The sequence below is a fragment of the Pristiophorus japonicus genome, chromosome 1 (assembly GCF_044704955.1).
Source record: "Pristiophorus japonicus isolate sPriJap1 chromosome 1, sPriJap1.hap1, whole genome shotgun sequence".
Taxonomy (NCBI): Eukaryota; Metazoa; Chordata; class Chondrichthyes; family Pristiophoridae; genus Pristiophorus; species Pristiophorus japonicus.
In genome coordinates, this window is record NC_091977.1 from 501,279,678 (window position 1) to 501,298,525 (window position 18,848).

An 18,848-nucleotide genomic window follows, 5' to 3' on the forward strand; every position below is an offset into this window, starting at 1 on the left:
CCGACTACCATGAGACTGCCGAGAATTGGGCGATCCACCAATTTCGGCCCCCATGTGTGTAGACTTGAAGTTACATTCTTTCCCTCCTTGGAGGTGCTAATTGTGTTGGCAGTAGCTCAGTCGGTAGCACTTTTGCCTCTCAGTCAACTGGTTGTGGGCTCAAGTCCCACTCCAAGGACTGGTGCACATAATTCAGCGCAGTACTGAGGGAGTGCTGCACAGTTGGAGGTGCTGTCTTTCAGATGATATTAAACTGAGGCCCTGTCTGCCTTCTCAGGTGGACGTAAAAGTTCCCATGACACTATTTTGAAGAAGAGCACGGGAGTTCTCCCTGGTATCCTGGCCAATATTTATCCCTCAATCAACATCACAAAAACAGATTATCTGGTCATTATCACATTACTGTTTGTGGGAGCTTGCTGTGCGCAAATTGGTTTCTGTGTTTCCTACATTACAACAGTGACTACATTCCAAAAGTAGTTCATTGGCTGTAAAGTGCCTTGGAATGTCCTGAGGTTGTAAAAGGTGTTGAATAAATGCAAGTCTTTTTCTTTTCTGTTTTCCAACGCATTATGCAATCATGCCGGTCTTATTATGTGTCTTTTTTAATTTACATTTCTTGCACTTTCTGGTTTTAATTTTGCTGTTCCTCTATTAAATACCACACAAGTAGGGAGCTGTATGTCACACTATGTAGTTTGGACTGCAGCCAAGAGGAATTGTCTGTGCACTTGAATTCGATTGTGTGAACATGTACGTTATTGGAGGAACTACAGAATGAAGATTCTTCTGTTGACGACGGTGTTACAAAATCACAGGAAGTTCTTAGCTCTTTGTTTTATTTTGAATGTTAGGGTGACCCTGGAACAAAAGGAACACCTGGCATAGTTGGACCTCCAGGGCCCAAAGTAAGTTCTGCATTATTCTTTTCCTATTTCTCCAGTGGTAGTTGTCTGGTACATGTACCTGTTGTTGATTGTGTGCCAGTTCCATTTAGAAGACATACAAAGGGAGATCCAATTTTTTAAACTGAATTACTCAAAACATACATTAATTTTGTTGTGTGAACAGGATTCATCTCTACTGTACTGCCTCCCATAATTAAGTGGCCTCTGACCCTCACTGTCCAGGCTCGTGCATAATGTTCACTTTAAAAGAAAATGTCATGGGCGTCGCTGGCAAGGCCAGCATTTATTACCCAACCCTAATTGCCCTTGAGAAGATGGTAGTGGGCCACCTTCTTGAATCACTGCAGTCCATGACGAACGAAGTATAAAAAGCCCGGTGACACTCATGAATCATGCTACAAAACAAAATAGCAGAAAATAATTTACTTATTAACAAAAATTGTTTGTTAAGGTGCAGTTTTCATGTTTGTTTTTAATTTAATACAAATGACTAAATGCTACTTTTCTCCTTTGCAAAGGGCCCACCTGGCGTGGCAGGAGCAGATGGAAGTGGAGATGTTGTGGTAAGTGCACAGAGTGTTCAAAGATAAAACTCTATGTCGAACACCCTGATGTTTTAGGCTCCCAAGTACAAATGATGTGTCGCAGGCTTACGCATCACCAGCTGCTTAATCCAAGTCCTCACTTTGAGTGATTTTTGGCACAGAAATGTGCCCTCTGTGAAGCTCTCTCCGTCCAGCTTGGTTTAGGTCAGAATCCTACCTCCTGGCAATCAATTTCCTTTGTTGTCTTTGACCCCATCCTTGTGTTGCCACTGGGAGATAGTGCGCACTCCATATTTGGCAAATATAAACACGAATACAATAGCAAAATACTGCGGATGCTGGGATCTGAAATAAAAACATAAAATGCTGGAAATACTCAGCACTTGATGCCTGACCTGCTGAATGTTTCCAGCATTTTCTGTTTTTATTAAATATAACCTGAGTGGATTTTGCCGTACGCTGTATATTAGTTTGGAATCCATTGACCACGGTGATGGGTTTCCACATGTAACTGGCTGACCAAAAAGAAAATTAAAATAGAAAATACAAAAAATGCACAACAGGTCAACCAGAACTTGGGAGAGAAAGATCGGTGAACATTTCTGGTGAGACTTTTCATTAGATCAGACGTGGTCAAGCTGGAGAAGTTTTATTTTTAATGAAACTGGCAAAAGTAAACCAGAACATGCCCCGGAAATGCAATTTTAAAATTTGAACTCAGTCAGAGAGAATTTCTTATCACAAAGCATAGCGAGTGTGTAGAGGACACTGCCCAAAAGGCCATTGATGCAGAGTCAGTTGAGATGTTTGAAAGAGAACTGGAGATGTATTTGGGAAATAAGGATGTTAAAGGATATGAAAAAAAGTAGGGAAAGTTGAATTAGGCAGAGATCTAGAGTTCAGGAGGCTGATTTTCCTGACTTTTACCTACTAAGAACACCTATTTTGCCAGGCACAGAGGTCAGGATTAACAGGTGGAGACCAGTTTTGCTGGGCCTCTTTAACTGTTACATTTTCTTTGGATTCGCCAGTGAGATGAGGTGAGTTGGTCTTGCACTTACTGTAGTAGGTGCAGGCCCAGCAAATAGGTGCAGGAGTGGCTTATCGCCTCTCTCTTTCATTGCTACACCCACTGCACGCCCCAGAACAGTTAGCTTGCAGGTCACTTTGAAACTTCTTAATTGATGGAAATCATAAGGCTTTAATTGCATCCCAATGTTACTGGAAGCTGTTACTTTTAAAAGAAAGCACGTTCCATTTTGTCTTTGACTTAGTCCTGGAGCCCTTGCTAACACTCCAGTCATTTTGTCCTATCACACGAGATATAAGAAAAAAAGGAGAATTCAACACTGGAGAACAGCGAATTATAGAAAATAAACCAAGTGAGACCATGCAGGTTCTTTTCTTGTCCTCAGGTCTGGATCGGGCGTTGGGGTGCAATACTGGGATGTGGGCATCACTGGCAAGCCCAGTATTTATTGCCAATCCCTAATTGCCTTTGAGAAGGTGGTGATGAGCCGCCTTCTTGAACCGCTGCAGTCCTTGTGGTAAAGGTACTCCCTCAGAGCTGTTAGGGAGGGAGTTCCAGGATTTTGACCCAGAGACGATGAAGGAATGGCGATATATTTTCAAGTCAGGATGGTGTGTGACTTGGAGGGGAACTGGCAGGTGATGGTGCTCCCATGCGCCTGCTGCTCTGGTCCTTCTAGGTGGTAGAGGTCGTGGGTTGTGGTAGAGGTCGCGGGTTTGGGAGGTGCTACAGTAGAAGCCGTATTGGGGAAGTGGATCTGGATAGTGGCTGCACTCTATTGGTCAGTTGGGTCACTCTGTCAGCTAGTAAGGTGAATGGGGATTGGAAGATGCCCACACCTGATAACTATTGCAATGGTAAATGAAACAAGAAAACTTTGCTGCTGTATCTCCCATCTGCGGGATATAAATCACTTACTTGAACAATGAATTTTTTATTTGAATTCCTTTACTCTGATGTTTTTTTTGTGCAACATAACTAAGAGAATCTTTGTTATGTTTTTCAGTGTACAATGTCCTGTCCTCCAGGCCCTCCTGGGCCCCCTGGCCTACCAGGGTTTAAGGTAAACAACAATTCATTTACATTATGCTCCTCCAACTTATATAAATACCATAATTGAGGACTTTTGACCCTGGTAAATGCCCTGAAACCTGTCACATAAGAAAGCATGGTAAAAGAAAATGTGAAATGAATTGGCTCCATCCATAGCCCATTAATAATCTATCCTATCACACACTCTTCTCCAACTATTTCAGGTCTTGAGGGAAGGTTCTGTCAGCTGAGGGAGGCATGTTGGGTAGGAACAAGAAGACTTATTGCTCTTCTTTGAGTAGTGCCATGGAATCTTTAACATCCACCTAAATGGACAGAAAGGGCTTCTGTTTAATGACTCACCCAAAGGCTCTGGCAGTGCAGCACTCTCTCAGTTCTGCACTGAAGTGGCAGCCTAAATTATGTGCTTGGGTCCTGGAGTGAAGCTTGAAACCACAACCTTGTGACTCAGAGGTGAGGATAATACCAATTGAGCCAAGATGACATTTAAAGGCCAGCTTACCTTCCTGTTGTGTTGATAAATTTGAATTTTGCTTTGCTAATGCTTGCACAGGGTTTTCACTCTGTGATGTGAGGGTTTGGAGAGACAGATCCCCTTTTATGAGGTGTTTCTGTTTTTCCACCTGCAAGTGTGTTGCTGGACTATGCACTTCCTGTGTTTGGGTGGTCGTCATGGTCCCAGACTTCTGCCAGTGCCATCCCCCATCTTGCATCACAGTGGCAAGGAAATGACTCCAATTGTCCCCCTTCTTTTTTGAAGACTGGTTTCTATTCTCACAGGGGAGCATGGCTGAGACTGGGAGCTCAGATGTGAAGTGGATCAACCTTGTGTTCCTCCATCCTATGGTGCCATATTTTGCTTCCCCAGCACAGTGTGCCATGAGCCTGCTCAGAATTGATTCTTAAGCTAACTGCCTTTTTTCTTCTAGAGCCCTAAAGGCCAAAAAGGTAGTTCTGGAGAGGCTGGAAAGGAGGGTCCAAAGGTATGTGAACAGAGCCAAATTTCCTCATGAGTGATACAGTACATTTCTCCAAGTTAGAGAAAATATATAAAATACTCAATTACTCTAATGTCACCTTATATATCCAGGATGAGCAAAGGCCCATTTGCACTCTCTCCATTGCTTACTAGAATAATCTCCATAACTCCAGCCTTTCCCTTCTCTCTAAAGATTTGGACAGACAAAAAAAAGCCAATTTAGGAACCTTTGTCTAAGATTCCTCTCTGATGCCTCAAAGGCGATTAGGCAAGCCCCAGTTAGTTATATCCCAAAAGCTTACCTTCCTTCCTTCTGCAATGACTTAATTATTTTTTAAAATGGGGAGAGAAATTGGGGTTGTTTGCCCCCCTGGGGGGAGGGGGCACTAACGGGGCGTAAACGACTCTTCGCCCAGGCATGGCGCTACTAACAACTCCTGCTAAATTCCGTGGGAGTTTAGCGTGGCGGTAACCGGTAGTGCCCTGCTCAGCTGTGCTGGTGAACATCATCACCGTGTGCAACGACCCATTTTCGCTCCGGAGCAAAAATTCGGGAGCGATCCCTGAAGCTGCGGCGGGCAATGACGGTAGCAGCTTCAGGGGTCTGCAGGTCATGCACAGGAGGTTAATTAAAGGAGAGTTGACGTGTGCAAAGAAAAATCGTCCGACTTACCGGTCGCGGCCTGATGCATCGTGGAACGCAGAGTCCGTGCCGCAATCTGGCAGTTCAGCACTCCGCTTGAGTGCTGGTCTTATGCCATGGCTCACCACTCCCCGGTGGTTCAGGTCGGGACCCGCAGAGTCGGAACTGGGCCCTCCCCTTTAATGAAGGGGAGAGCCCCTTCTACAGGGCAGTGCTACACATCCCAGCGCATCGCGTAGCACCCTTCTCCCTGTGCTCCTGCCCCGCTCGCACCCCACAAAGAAAGTGGAGCACATTGTTTTGTACTCCACTTGCTTTCGGGGGCGGTAACCCCAATACCGCAAGCGGAGTCAGACTTCCACGCCAAGTGCAGGAACTCCAGCCTTGCAGCTGATACCACACCCAAAGGGGGCGCTACCATCCCTTATTTCCTTAGTTAGCCACGGATGGTTATCACTTCTCTTACAGTCTTTCCTTATCATTGGGATATAGAAACATAGAAACATAGAAAATAGGTGCAGAAGTAGGCCATTCGGCCCTTCCAGCCTACACCACCATTCAATATGATCATGGCTGAACATGCAACTTCAGTTCCTACTTTCTCTCCCTACCCCATGATCCCTTTAGCCGTAAGGGCCACATCTAACTCCCTTTTGAATATATCTAACGAACTATCCCCAATAACTTTCTGTGGTAGAGAATTCCACGGGTTCACAATTCTCTGAGTGAAGAAGTTTCTCCTCGTCTCGGTCCTAAATGGTTTACCCCTTATCCTTAGACTATGACCCCTGGTTCTGGACTTCCCCAACAGCGGGAACGTTCTTCCGATATTTTTGTTGAGGGTTATGAAATTTCTCCTTAACTGTCTGCCACTGCTCATCAACCGTCCCACACTCTAATCTATTTTCCCAGTCCACGTTAGCCAACTGTGCCTTCATATCTTTGTAGTCTCATTTATTTAAGCTTAGGACATTGGTTTGAGATCCAACATCCTCACGCTCCAACTGAATTTGAAATTCAACCATGTTATGGTCACTCATTCCTAGAGATTCCTTTACTAGGAGATTGTTTATTAATCCTGTCTCATTGGACAGTACCAGATCTAAGATAGCCTGCTCCCTGGTTGGTTCCGCAATGTACTGTTCAAGGAAATTATCCCGGATACACTCTATGAAGTCTTCCTCAAGGCTACCCTGGCCAATTTGCTTTGTCCAATCAATATGAAGGTTAAAATTGCCCAAGATTATTCTGTTCCTTTTTTACACTTGATTTTATTTTTGATTTATACTCCGTCCAACAGTGTAGCTACTGTTGGGGGACCTATAGACTACGCCCACCAGCAACTTTTTCCCCTTATTATTCCTTCTCCCCAAACTGATTCCACATCTTGATCTTCTGAGCCAATATCGTTTCTCACTAATGCATTGATCTCATCCTTCCGAATTGTCAAATACCCCTGAATATTTTGTTCCCAGTCCTGGTCACCTTGCAATCACGTCTCTGTAATGGCTACCAAATCATACCCATTTGTATCTATTTTGTTACGAGTGTTGCATGCATTTAGCTTTTAAATTTGTATTGGGAAACATGAGATTTTAAAAGTTTTACAATTAAGATTGTGACAGAACCATTGGATTTGTGGTAGAATGAGTGTAAATGGAAGGAAGATTTTCATTATCTGTTTCATTGTTTGTTCGTTTGTAAGCAAATGTTGATGATATACCGTGTTCTCTCCCCAGTTTTAACCACTTCGATCGCAAAGATCCTGGCTCCCGCTAATATACAGTTCCAGAGATATTGTACAAGTGAACACTTCAGTGAACCTAGATACTGAGTATTTGCAGACTTTTTGACCAGTGGAGTGGACGACAATATAGATGAGCCTGATGCTGTTTTCACACAATGTGATACTTGGAAAGTTTCTAGCAATGGTCATTGGATACTATCGTCAGGAATCCTAACTGATTTCCTCCCTCCCCACCCTCTCTAAGGCAGGACTGCTGAGGCAATTGATGTGCCTTCACTGCTACCCTGGCTAAGCTCTGCTAACTCAGCACAGACCAATGTATAACTAATTAATGCAGTGAGTAGCTGAGCTGACCAATCCTGAATTACCAGGTTCGGTCTCTGGTCTTTGCTGAGTCATTTGATTTCAGCCAGAGTGATTGTAATGCTACAGGTCATAGTGTTGGTCCTGTGTTAAGAAAGGGAAAGATCAGTCAAGCCCTCTGCTCTTAATCACTGTCCAGCACTATTTGCTCTAACAAAGAGCCAGCAGCACATTATGGGCCAAATGGCCTCCTTCTGTGCTGTAAACATCAATGAACCTTTGCATGCGAGTGGGCTAGAGCAGGAGTGGGCACGATTATAATATGATCCCATGGTGAAATACCCTACTGATATTCGGGGGGGGTGGGGGCGGGGGGAAATTGGCCTTTGCCCCGTTTCAAGCGGATAATTTGAATTATTTGAATTATTACCGCCCGGCGGAAGAGTTGGGAAATTGGGCTCTTTAAATCAGAAACTGCCTCCCAGCCCTGTTGGAGGCGGTAGTGGGCTGGGATCGGGGCAGTGTCCATCAACACCACGCTGACCCCGTCGAACCACTCACTTGGTCACCAGGGATAGGTTTGGCGGAACCAGCCCCGCCATTGTTAGGCCAACTCAAGAGTTGGCTGACAATCAAAACAAAATAGCGGCTGCGGCGGTACGCCCTCCCCTTTAAGGGCAGCCGCAGCACCTAGCCACCAGCACCTTCGTGCCCCACACCGACCAGCGCCGACTGCTCTCCTGCGGTGCGGAAAAGATGTCGGCGGGCCAGGTGTGCCCACAAAGACGGGGTGTGACGGAAAACCATTTCCGCCGCCCCCAGTCTGGGAGCAATTGTGTACGGGTTGCATCCGACGCCTTCCCCCTGGCAGATTGACCTTACCTCTCTGTTACCGCCTCTAAGAGTCTCTCTGAGACAGTAATGGGCCTTAAAAAAAAAAGGGGGGGGCAATTTTGGCCCCTCTGTGTTTAGGCTCACACATATGAAAGACCGCTTGGGGTGAGGTAAGGAAAGATATCTGGCTCTTGTGCAATTGTACCCCAAAAGGAAGTCAAAATCTTCAGGAGAGAAAATTGCTTGGAAAAGTATTGAGCATAGACCAAGGAACAAAACTGGGGCCCTCCTGATCCAAGTGGCTGAGTTGCACACTGGACAGCACCCTAACCAAATGAGTCTTGTCGGCTCAGATTTCGGATGAATTCTGCATTCATCAAAGTGAGGGTTTCCCTGCTCAGAAATGAAACACTTTCCCAGTTTAGGCACCATGTGTCAGCACCAAGCTTGGCAATGTCAGATTTATCCAGTATATGTATTAATTCATGTTGTTGCTTCTAAACACAGGGGGATCGTGGTTTCTCTGGGCCACAAGGTATTGGAGGGGCCCCTGGATCTGAGGTATGTATGTAATAGCATCCAATTGAAGCATATTCTAGAATACGAACCAGATTTTCTTTTAATGTACTTGTTTTGAACTATTTTAATCCTGATTATCATCCTGATAAACACCATAGGCGAAAAAATATTATCTGTGATGTTATCGTACAACTGCTTAATATGCTCATATCAAGTTCCTCACTCTGCTGTTTTAACAGAAGTGTTAAGTGGTTTATTTTAAATGGGTCAACACCTCTGGTAAAAGTAGAGGAGAGAGGAATTTGATACAGAACATTAAATGTTTGTATAACAACGCCCACAACAATTATTTGTAGCCTCATACATGTTGGATATTGATTTCAAACCACAGGTGTGTAAGGCAGGTGTCTTGGTTTAATCTTTCATACATTAAGTTAGCCTTCTCTTCCATGTTAGACCCATTGCAAATACCGTTTTTTAAATCGTAATGCAACCAGCAACATGTTATGCCTTCATACTGTGTGTGTCTTGTGCAGATTTTTTCACAGCATATTTTTTGTGTGACCAGTAACAAAGACCATTTCAAGGCAAGCATTGCTGTCACAGCTAAGCAGGGAAAATGAGACAGCTGTGTTAGAGAGGGGTGCACCTGTATCTATACTGATGGGAGCTCCATAGCTGGTCCATTCATGATATGAAACCACATAAGGATAAATTTTCCTCAGTTGCACTTCCGACATTCAGCTTTGCATGATAGGAATATATGTATGCCAAGAATTTGGGTGCAATCTTGATTTTTCATCCAGTACTTTTAATAGGTGGAAAATCATGATAGCCACAAATTGGATGCACATCTAAATTCCTGACATGCACTGGCAGTGTGCACATTTCTGCACTTGGAGCCTTATAGACCAAAATTAACTCACCCCACTCTTCCCACAAGAAACGTTTAGGCCTCCACTTCCTCGGTGTCCCTGCCCCCCCCCCCGCCCCCCCCATCGTCATGGGTTTTATGTATTCCAAATGGACTTAAATTCAAGTATTTAGGGGAGTGATTTTAATACTGCACGCCTGGTGGAAACCAAGTGTCCCTCGATAAGAATGGGGGGGTGGGGGCAGGGGGGCAGGGACACCGAGGTAGTGGAGGCCTAAACTTTTCTTGTGGGGCGCATTACTGCTCCTCCTGGCTCCGCAACGGAAACTAAGAAACTTACGTTCCTTGAATGGCCTCTTCTGCTTCCAGACCTTTTCTGGCAGGCCTTCACCTGGCAGGAAAGCTGCAATGGTTTTTCTGCTTCAGCCAGAGTTAAAATTGCAATTGGGGGCTCGGTGACGTCTTTGGGCTCCGATCTGCAAAGTTAAAGAAGGAATCCGCCCAGCTTTGGTCAGACGGCTTGGCCGCCTGTCCAGAATTGCGCATAAAAATCGGAAATGTCGTAATCCGATGGGTTTTAATCGTTTATCTGCTGAGTTTGCACCAGGTGGGTAGGGTTAAAATAAAACCCAGAGCATAAAAAGAAGTAATGCCATGGTGCACAGATTAGTTAGGGTGATAAAGAAGTAATGATTTTAAAATTAAAATTAATTTAAATTTTTTGGGTCCGGAAATCTGGTGTTGGGGAAGGATAGAGGAGTTTTGCCTGCGGAGAGCAGGAACTTGGGGGCAGAACTTGGACCCACTGGGTCTATGCCCTATTTACTCCACCACAAATGTCGATATGACAGAGGATGGGGCGGCGGCATCTTAAGCCTGCTCGTCTTGCATCTACCAGAGAGTTCAGGGGCGGCACAATCAATTCTGCACAGCACAACATCCTATAAGCCCCAGCAGGTCCCATGGCTGCTGAGAGCAGAGGGAGGCCCTCGTTCATTTTTGACTTCAAATCATCGGCCTGTTGTAGGCCTCTGTCTGCCTCCATTAGAGAGGCAGGAAACTGCTCTGATTTTCCAGCACCTCCTCAGGCCGGCCGCCTCTATTGCAAATGCAGACTGCCACAAATATTAAAATGATTCTGTCCCCAGGATTAGGGACTGGGTCAAAGGCTTTCAAGGAATGGATGGAAGTCTCACCCCACCACACGGCGTAGTGAGCCCATAATTTCAGGCCCTTTGTTTTTATCCCGTTATAGTATTTATTTCACTCTGTTTCTTACAGGGTTCTCGAGGATCTCGAGGATTTCCCGGTGCGGCAGGCGATAAAGGAAGTAAAGTGAGTAGCATATAATGTATTAATAACATTTTCAGTAATGCCAACCCCAGCATCTCTTAAATCATGAGACAAATTTGATAAGAAATCATGAGGTGCTCTTTTTTCAAACATAAACCAATATAGATTGACAGTTTGTTTATAAACCTCATTAGTGGTTTTATTTAATCTCCAACCGATCACAGCTCTTTACAAAAACGATATTACTGCATCTGAAAATTGGTGCCAGAACTTTTAGCTGCCTCGTCTCGTTCTTTGTGCAGGATTTAGTGTTCATATTTCCTACACCTATCTTCATAAACTGTTTCCCCTTTTTGCTACAACTCCCTTCACAGCTTTGTTTCTGGATTTCACACATGGATTAAAGGAAGCCGTCTGTTGAACACCTCGTGCTTTTGAACTACAAAGACTTGTTTTCACATCCATCTTATGTTGCACATACTTAACCCGCATTGAAAATTTGCTATCATATAAGCTCAAAATATTATATTAATCAATGCAGATTGTTGCATATTAATTATTGCAGATGTTTCATATTGATTGCAGACGAATTATGGCATATTAATCAGATGTTTGCATAGTAATCATTGCCGATTATAACATATTATTAATTGCAGATTAATTATTGTATATTAACCAGATTAATGCATTTTAATCAATGCTGATTATTGATCCTGACCTGTTCCCAGTCCCCAGCCTGTCCCGTTCCCAGTCCCCGGCCTGTCTAATTGCCAATGCATGGGACCCTGCTCCCATCGGCTGGATACACTGGATGCACTATAGAAGTCGCTGAATCACCAGCTTACCTCCACCAGCTAATCCAGGTTAGGGGTTCTGTAGCTCAGGTCCCTGAAGAAACCTGGGTCCCTGTACCAGAGTTCATTGGCCAGGCGCAACACCAGCCCGATTGAAAATTTGCTACCTTAAAAGATCTAAACTCAACAAGCGGACAAGCGGTTAGCACCACCCCTCCACCCTTGATCTTACTGGCATGGTCACGCCTCCTGTATGTTTTGCGAAAATTCCATTGAAGTGTACCTGTCAATCAATCACTGTCCAGGTAATGGGAGCCCGTCCCCTTTTGGAACTGCTTCAGTATATATAGACTAGAGGCGCATGGGGCATGCAGGCAGAGTTTGCTACTTTTTTCTGTGCAGAAGTTCTGGTTTGGAATAGAAACATAGAAACATAGAAACACAGAAAATCGGTGCAGGAGTAGGGCATTCGGCTCTTTGAGCTTGCACCACCATTCAATAAGATCATGGCTGATCATTCACCTCATACCCCTTTCCTGCTTTCTCTCAATACCCCTTGATCCCTTTAGCCGTAAGGGCCATATCGAACTCCCTCTTGAATATAGCTAACGAACTGGCATCAACAACTCTCTGTGGTAGAGAATTCCACAGGTTAACAACTCTCTGAGTGAAGAAGTTTCTCCTCATCTCAGTCCTAAATGGCTTACCCCTTATCCTTAGACTGTGACCTCTGGTTCTGGACTTCCCCAACATCGGGAACATTCTTCCTGCATCTAACCTATTCAGTCCCGTCAGAATTTTATATGTTTCAATGAGATCACCTCTCATTCTTCTAAACTCCAGTGAACACAGGCCCAGTCGATCCAGTCTCTCCTCATATGTCAGTCCTGTCATCCCGGGAATAAGTCTGGTGAACCTTCGCTGCACTCCCTCAATAGCAAGAACGTCCTTCCTCAGACTAGGAGACCAAAACTGAACACAATATTCCAGGTGTGTCCTCACCAAGGCCCTGTACAACTGCATTAAGACCTCCCTGCTCCTATACTCAAATCCTCTAGCTATGAAGGCCAATATGCCATTTGCCTTCTTCGCTAACTGCTGTACCTGCATGCCAACTTTCAATGACTGATGTACCATGACACCCAGGTCTCTTTGCACCTTCCTTTTCCTAATCTGCTGCCATTCAGATAATATTCTGCCTTCATGTTTTTGCCACCAAAGTGGATAACCTCACATTTATCCACATTATACTGCATCTGCCATGCATTTTCCCACTCACCTAACCTGTCCAAGTCACCCTGCAGCCTCTTAGAATCCTCCTCACAGTTCACACCGCTACCCGGCTTAGTGTCATCTACAAACTTGGAGATATTACACTCAATTCCTTCATCTAAGTCATTGATTTATATTGTACTGAGCCCTGCGGCACCCCACTAGTCACTGCCTGCCATCCTGAAAACGATCCGTTTATCCCAACTCTCTGCTTCCTGTCTGCCAAACACTTCTCTATCCACGTTAATACATTACCCCCAATACCTTGTGCTTTAATTTTCACACTAACCTCTTGTGTGGGACCTTGTCAGAGGCCTTTTGAAAGTCCAAATACACCACATCCACTGGTTCTCCCTTGTCCGCTCTACTAGTTACATCCTCAAAAAATTCTAGAAGATTTGTCAAGCATGATTTCCCTTTCATAAATCCATGCTGACTTGGTCACTGCTTTCCAAATGCGCTGCTATTTCATCTTTAATAATTGATTCCAACATTTTCCCCACTACTGATGTCAGGCTAACCGGTTTATAATTCCCCGTTTTCTCTCTCCCTCCTTTTTTAAAAAGTGGTGTTACATTAGCTACCCTCCAGTCCATAGGAACTGATCCAGAGTCGATAGGTGAATCAATCCTTTAACTCGCGAGTTTTCTGAGTTAAATCGTGAGTTGGTGGGGGACTTTCATTAAAAATTGCCTGTCCTGTGATTAAATCGCGAGAGTTGCCATGACTGCATTTTCCTAAGGAGCTGTATATTGTAATTGCCAGTCATTTTATAGTCACCTGCAAGGAAATATCCCTCACTGTTTTAGCCATCATGGTCCATGGTACATGTTAGTATTAGTGAAAAATGTTCCAATGTTTCACTTAATTCTCTCTTTATTCTTTTAAAATATTTTTCTTCCAGCTGTTTCCCTCTTCTCCTGTTCCTCTGCAATCTCTGTGCTGCCTTCAATACTGTTTATCACTTCTTTGTCCTCCACTGTTCCTCCTCTCCCAACCATGTCTGCAGCACAGTTCTCATAGTTCCCCTTCTTATGTCCCAACACAGTCAATACATCGCCTCAGTGCTTTACTGTCATGTCCTTGCAGTCACCTTTGATGAAACCCAGAGGTTATATCCTTAGACCCAACTCCACCCCCCTCCTTTTCTTCTTTTACATGTTACTCTCTGGTGGCATCATCCATAAAGATTGCATTCGTTTCTATATATGGGCCAATGACACCCAAATCATTTTCTTAAATTATCACCAAGGCTTCCTCACTGCCTGACAACAACATCAAAAACTTGTATTTATATAGTGCCTTTAATGTAGTTAAGGAGGAGAGAGAGGTAGAGAAGCAGGGAGACTTCGGGAGAGAATTCTAGAGCTAACAGTTCAAGCAGCTGAAGGCACGGCCACCAATGGTGGAGCAAATAAAACCGGGGATGCGCAAGAGGCCGGAATTGGAGGAGTGCAATGATCTCGGAGGGTTGTAAGCAATGTTCCCTATAAGGTATGTAAGCCGTGCACCTCTCTGCCGGTCCTGCGCAGCCCGGGGCTGGCTTTTTCAACGTAAAATTTAATGAAACTGAGTGGGCCGTGCACACCCTGAAAAGGAGGGAACATTGGTTGTGGGGCTGGAGGAGGTTACAGAGATAGGGAGGGGCGAGGCCCTGGAGGGAATTGTAAATAAGGATGAGAATTTTTTAAGTGAGGCATTGCTGGACCAGAAGCATCAAGAGTGAGATGAGACACCATTTCTTTCAGCCCTGTCCAAACTGAAACCATCCTTTTCAGCTCCCGGCACTTACTTCATCATCCTCCCTCGCTGGCCTCTCAGGATAAATCCAGATGTGCAACCTATTAGACCGTGAGCTAAGCTTTTTACTGCCACCAATACAGTATTCCTCTGTTGATAGAGCATTGCTCCTTTATGTACCTACCTCTTGTTCACTGTTGCTAAAATTCAAATCTGCCTCTCCATCGTTTCATGGATTGTTGTCTGCAGTGTTCTCCTCACCCTTCAGAAGCTTCCAATGAATCCGGAACTCCACAATCAGGCACCACCCTTGCAAAAGGTTCCAAAACCCATCATCCCTGATTCCCAGCAAACTGACTTCCTGAATTTTCATCCTTGTCTTTAAATCCTTCCATGGCCTCATTCTAGCTCATGTGATCATATGGTCCAAGTGGCATCCTGTGCTTGCTTCACTGGAGGAGGCTGATCATTCAGTCACTACATCCCTGTACTCTGGAAACCTCTCCTGAAAATTTTCCTTTTTTGGCTGATTTTCCTCTATTTTCTTTAGCTATAGGGTTGGATGAATAATTTTCCCCCAGGCCTTTCCAATGCAGAACATGTAAGAAACCCTTGCTCTAGGGGAACAACTAGCCTCCTCTTGTGGCAACCCAGGTTGAGTCACAAAATCTCACAGCATTACCATCATCATAGGCAGTCCCTCGAAATCGAGGAAGACTTGCTTCCACTCTAAAAGTGAGTTCTCAGGTGACTGTACAGTTCAATATGGGAATTACAGTCTCTGTGACCGGTGGGACAGACAGTCGTTGAAGAAAAGGGTGAGTGGGAGTCTGGTTTGCTGCACGCTCCTTCCGCTGCCTGCACTTGTTTTCTGCATGCTCTCGGCGATGAGACTCGAAGTGCTCAGCGCCCTCCCTGATGCTCTTCCTCCACTTAGGGCCGTCTTGGGCCAGGGATTCCCAGGTGCCAGTGGGGATGTTGCACTTTATCAAGGAGACTTTGAGGGTGTCCTTGAAACGTTTCCTCTGCCCACCTGGGGCTCGCTTACCGTGTATGACTTCTGAGTAGAGCGCTTGCTTTGGGAGTCTTGTGTCGGGCATGCAGACAATGTGGCCCACCCAACGGAGCTGGTCGAGTGTGGTCAGTGCACAGCAATGCAGAGTCACATCTTTACCCCAGAATCATGTGACATACAATGTTCTACACAGAACAGCAGATCAACAGGTCTAGCGAAGGCCAGTACTAACTACCTCTTTGTTAATTCATTATTAAATCTTACTCGTCAGTCATTCTTTCCCACTACATTAAAACTGTGGAACTCCACAATCTTCTCCCCCTCTTAACAACTAAAGACTTTTACAATCAAAGGAAATCGCTAATTCTTCTTGACTTGCAGACTATTTTTAAAAATCTTAATGGTGCCCTTCATGGAAGCTTCTGAATTAAAACAAAACTGCCACATTCCTATTACCATAACAAAACACTCTTCTCTCTAATCTTTGCGAGAGCTGTATCCAAAATATTGTCCTCGGTGGTTGTCATGGCAACGATTTCAAGCTGTGCACTTTGACAGCGTTCTTAGTTGACTGACTGACTCAAATTATTATATAAGCCAGCAGGCATTCTGTATCCACTGCATAGGCCAGGGGAATGCTACCTTTTTCCATTATGAGAATCTCACCGAACTGTCTGGCTGACACTAGATTAAATGAGTTGGAATGTTGGGATTTCAATCTTGATCATAACTATATTAGTTAGCAATTCGGAAGCCTCACCCCACCTGTGCAGGGCAGTAACCCTATGCACAAATAGTAAGGTACAGATAATGGGTCTGGGTCTTCATTCCTGTAGAGATTGGGCTGCAGGAGGAGCTCTAAGCAGATAGATGAAGCTGATAGTACAAAATAAGTGATGGCCTCCGGGATGGAGATGATGTCTTGGGGGATCGTGGATAGATGAGGGATGATTGTGTACCTCCGTGGGGGGGATCAGGGGTCTTGGGGGAGCTATCGGTGGCGAGCGAAGGGGTACAATCAGCAGGCAGCAGCCAGTGGGATCGGGGCGTGGAGGTCAGGGATCCTGTGTGAGCAGGCTTGAAGGACGGGTGGGGGGGGGGGGGGTGGTGGTGGTGGGGGCTTGTGTGAGAGGCAGGTCAGAGGCTAGAACGATGGAGCCTGGGGTAGTGAGAGCAGAATTCAGGGGGCAGAGCCTGTGAGGAGAAAGATCGGAGTTCGGTGTCGGATGTCGGAGATTGGAGGTTGGGTGTCGGAGGAGAGAGATCAGAGATCATAAAATAATCGAATCATAGAATGGTTACAGCACAGAAGGAGGCCATTTGGCCCATCGAGCCCATGCCAGCTCTTCAAGGCACTTTAAGCTAGTCCCACTTCTCCGCCCTTTTCCCATAACCCTACAAATTTTTTAAAAAGCTACAATTGAATCTACCTCCACACCCTTTCAGGCAGTGCATTCCAGATCCTAACCATTCGCTGTGTAAGAACATTTTTCCTCATGTTGCCTTTGATTCTTCTGCGTATCTGTTTCCTCTGGTTCTTGACCTTTTTGCCAATGGGAACAGTTTCTCTCTAGCTACTCTGTTCAGACCCCTCATGATTTTAAACACCTCTATTAAACACCTCAACCTTCTCTGCTCTAAGGAGAACAAGCCCAATTTCTCCAGTTTATCCACTTAACTGATGTCCCTAATCCCTAGAACCATTCTAGTAAATCTTTTCTGTACCCTCTCTAAGGCCTTCACATCCTTCCTAAAGTTTGGTGCCCAGAATTGGACACAATACTCCAGATGAGGCCAAACCAGTGTTTTATAAATGTTCATCATAACTTTCTTGCTTTTGTACTCTGTGGCCTAGAAATTGGCTTCCTTAGCATCTCTGTGGGGGGGTGGGGGGGGGGGGCGATAACAGGGCACTAGCCAGGTACCAAGTGGGCGCGGTGATAACATCGACTCACGCCATATTTGGCGGAAGGTTTGCGGCAGTACGGCATTGTGCCCCAATCTCCTTCGCCTGGAGATTGTGACATCATCACCGTGTGCTTCGCCCGAGATCTGAACTTGGGTTCTGCCCCCTACTGCATCGCCGGGTGAAAACACCGGCAGCTGCAGGAGGCGTGCATCGGGAGGCTGGGCGCTTCGGGGGCGATGATTAAAGGCGAGGTAGGCGAGGTAAGTCCAAACAAAATGTAACCGCTCTCTTTCAGGTTTGTCGCTGCTCTTCTTTGGCCGCAGTCGATCAGCCCGGCACTCTTTCATTGCATCGAGCCGATCGGGCTGGATTGCGGCTGCCGTCAGGGAGAAGGTAAATTTTTATGTTGCAGAGCCTGCAGCGACGGCCCTTGCCTTTAAGGGAGGGAAGGAGCCTTTCTACGCAGCAGCGTTGCACAGCACAGTGTGCAGTGCTGCTCAAACTACCGCCTGATTGAGTGCTCCACTTCCTTCCTGGAGCGCTATCCCCGAATTTTTTTAAAGTCGAAAAAGATTGGCGCCTACCGTTAATTTTTTCTACTTTTAAATGTTAAAGCCCCAAACGTGCCGCTTCTGAATTTCTCTCCTTCTGCCTCTATTTATGAAGCCCAGGATCCCGGATGCTTTTTTGAACCACTTTCTCATTCTGCACTGCTACCTTCAATGACTTGGGCACATAAGTCTCTTTGTTCATGCATCCCCTTTAGAATTGTACTCTTTAGTTTAGGTCAGGGGCGGGAGAAGAGATCGGAGATTGGGGGTCAGAGCCTGTGTGAAGCAAATTTGAGGTCGGGGGGTTGGTGCCTGTGAGGAGAGCAATCGGAGGTCAGGGGTCAGAGTCTGGGTGCAAGGGGATTGGAGGTTGGGGTCGGTGCCGGGTGGAGAGAGTTCAGAGGTCGGGGGTTGGAGCTTGAGGGGAAGGTGGTGGGGGATCGAAGCCTGGAAGTTGCGGGATTGGAGGTCGGGGGCCGCAGCCTAGGCCGAGGGAGATTGGAGGCCGGGGGTCACAGCCTGGGGGGAGGAAGATTGGAGGTTGGGTCTGAGCCTGGAGGTCGGGGTAAGGTGTCTCAGGGCTGGGAGTGGGATTGAGCTTTACATGGAATTAGCACCTATTTTTTGCAAGCTATCTATAGAGTTAGTTTCTCTTGAGCGCAGTCAGGTCTGGCTGCATCAGGTCAAAGCAATGTTGCAGCAGGGACCTGAAATAGGCATTAGGCCCCTTATTTGTATTTGCAAATGGACTTATGCCTGCTTCAGGTGTATGTAAAGGATGCCTCTTGTTTGTTCTTACCCAATATGGCGGTCACTTCCTGAAAATCATTTTAGGTACC

The 18,848-nt window shown here is 45.5% G+C and overlaps 1 protein-coding gene across 1 annotated transcript in view; it reads left to right on the forward strand.

The window, feature by feature from the left end:
* Positions 1-18,848, forward strand: part of LOC139260322 (collagen alpha-1(IX) chain-like) — a 194,166-nt gene that overhangs the window by 103,252 nt on the left and 72,066 nt on the right. The window contains exons 15-20 of the mRNA XM_070876799.1: positions 855-908; positions 1,427-1,471; positions 3,490-3,546; positions 4,466-4,519; positions 8,550-8,603; positions 10,717-10,770. Of these exons, the coding sequence (XP_070732900.1) occupies positions 855-908; positions 1,427-1,471; positions 3,490-3,546; positions 4,466-4,519; positions 8,550-8,603; positions 10,717-10,770 (318 nt within the window). The remainder of the gene's footprint in view (positions 1-854; positions 909-1,426; positions 1,472-3,489; positions 3,547-4,465; positions 4,520-8,549; positions 8,604-10,716; positions 10,771-18,848) is intronic.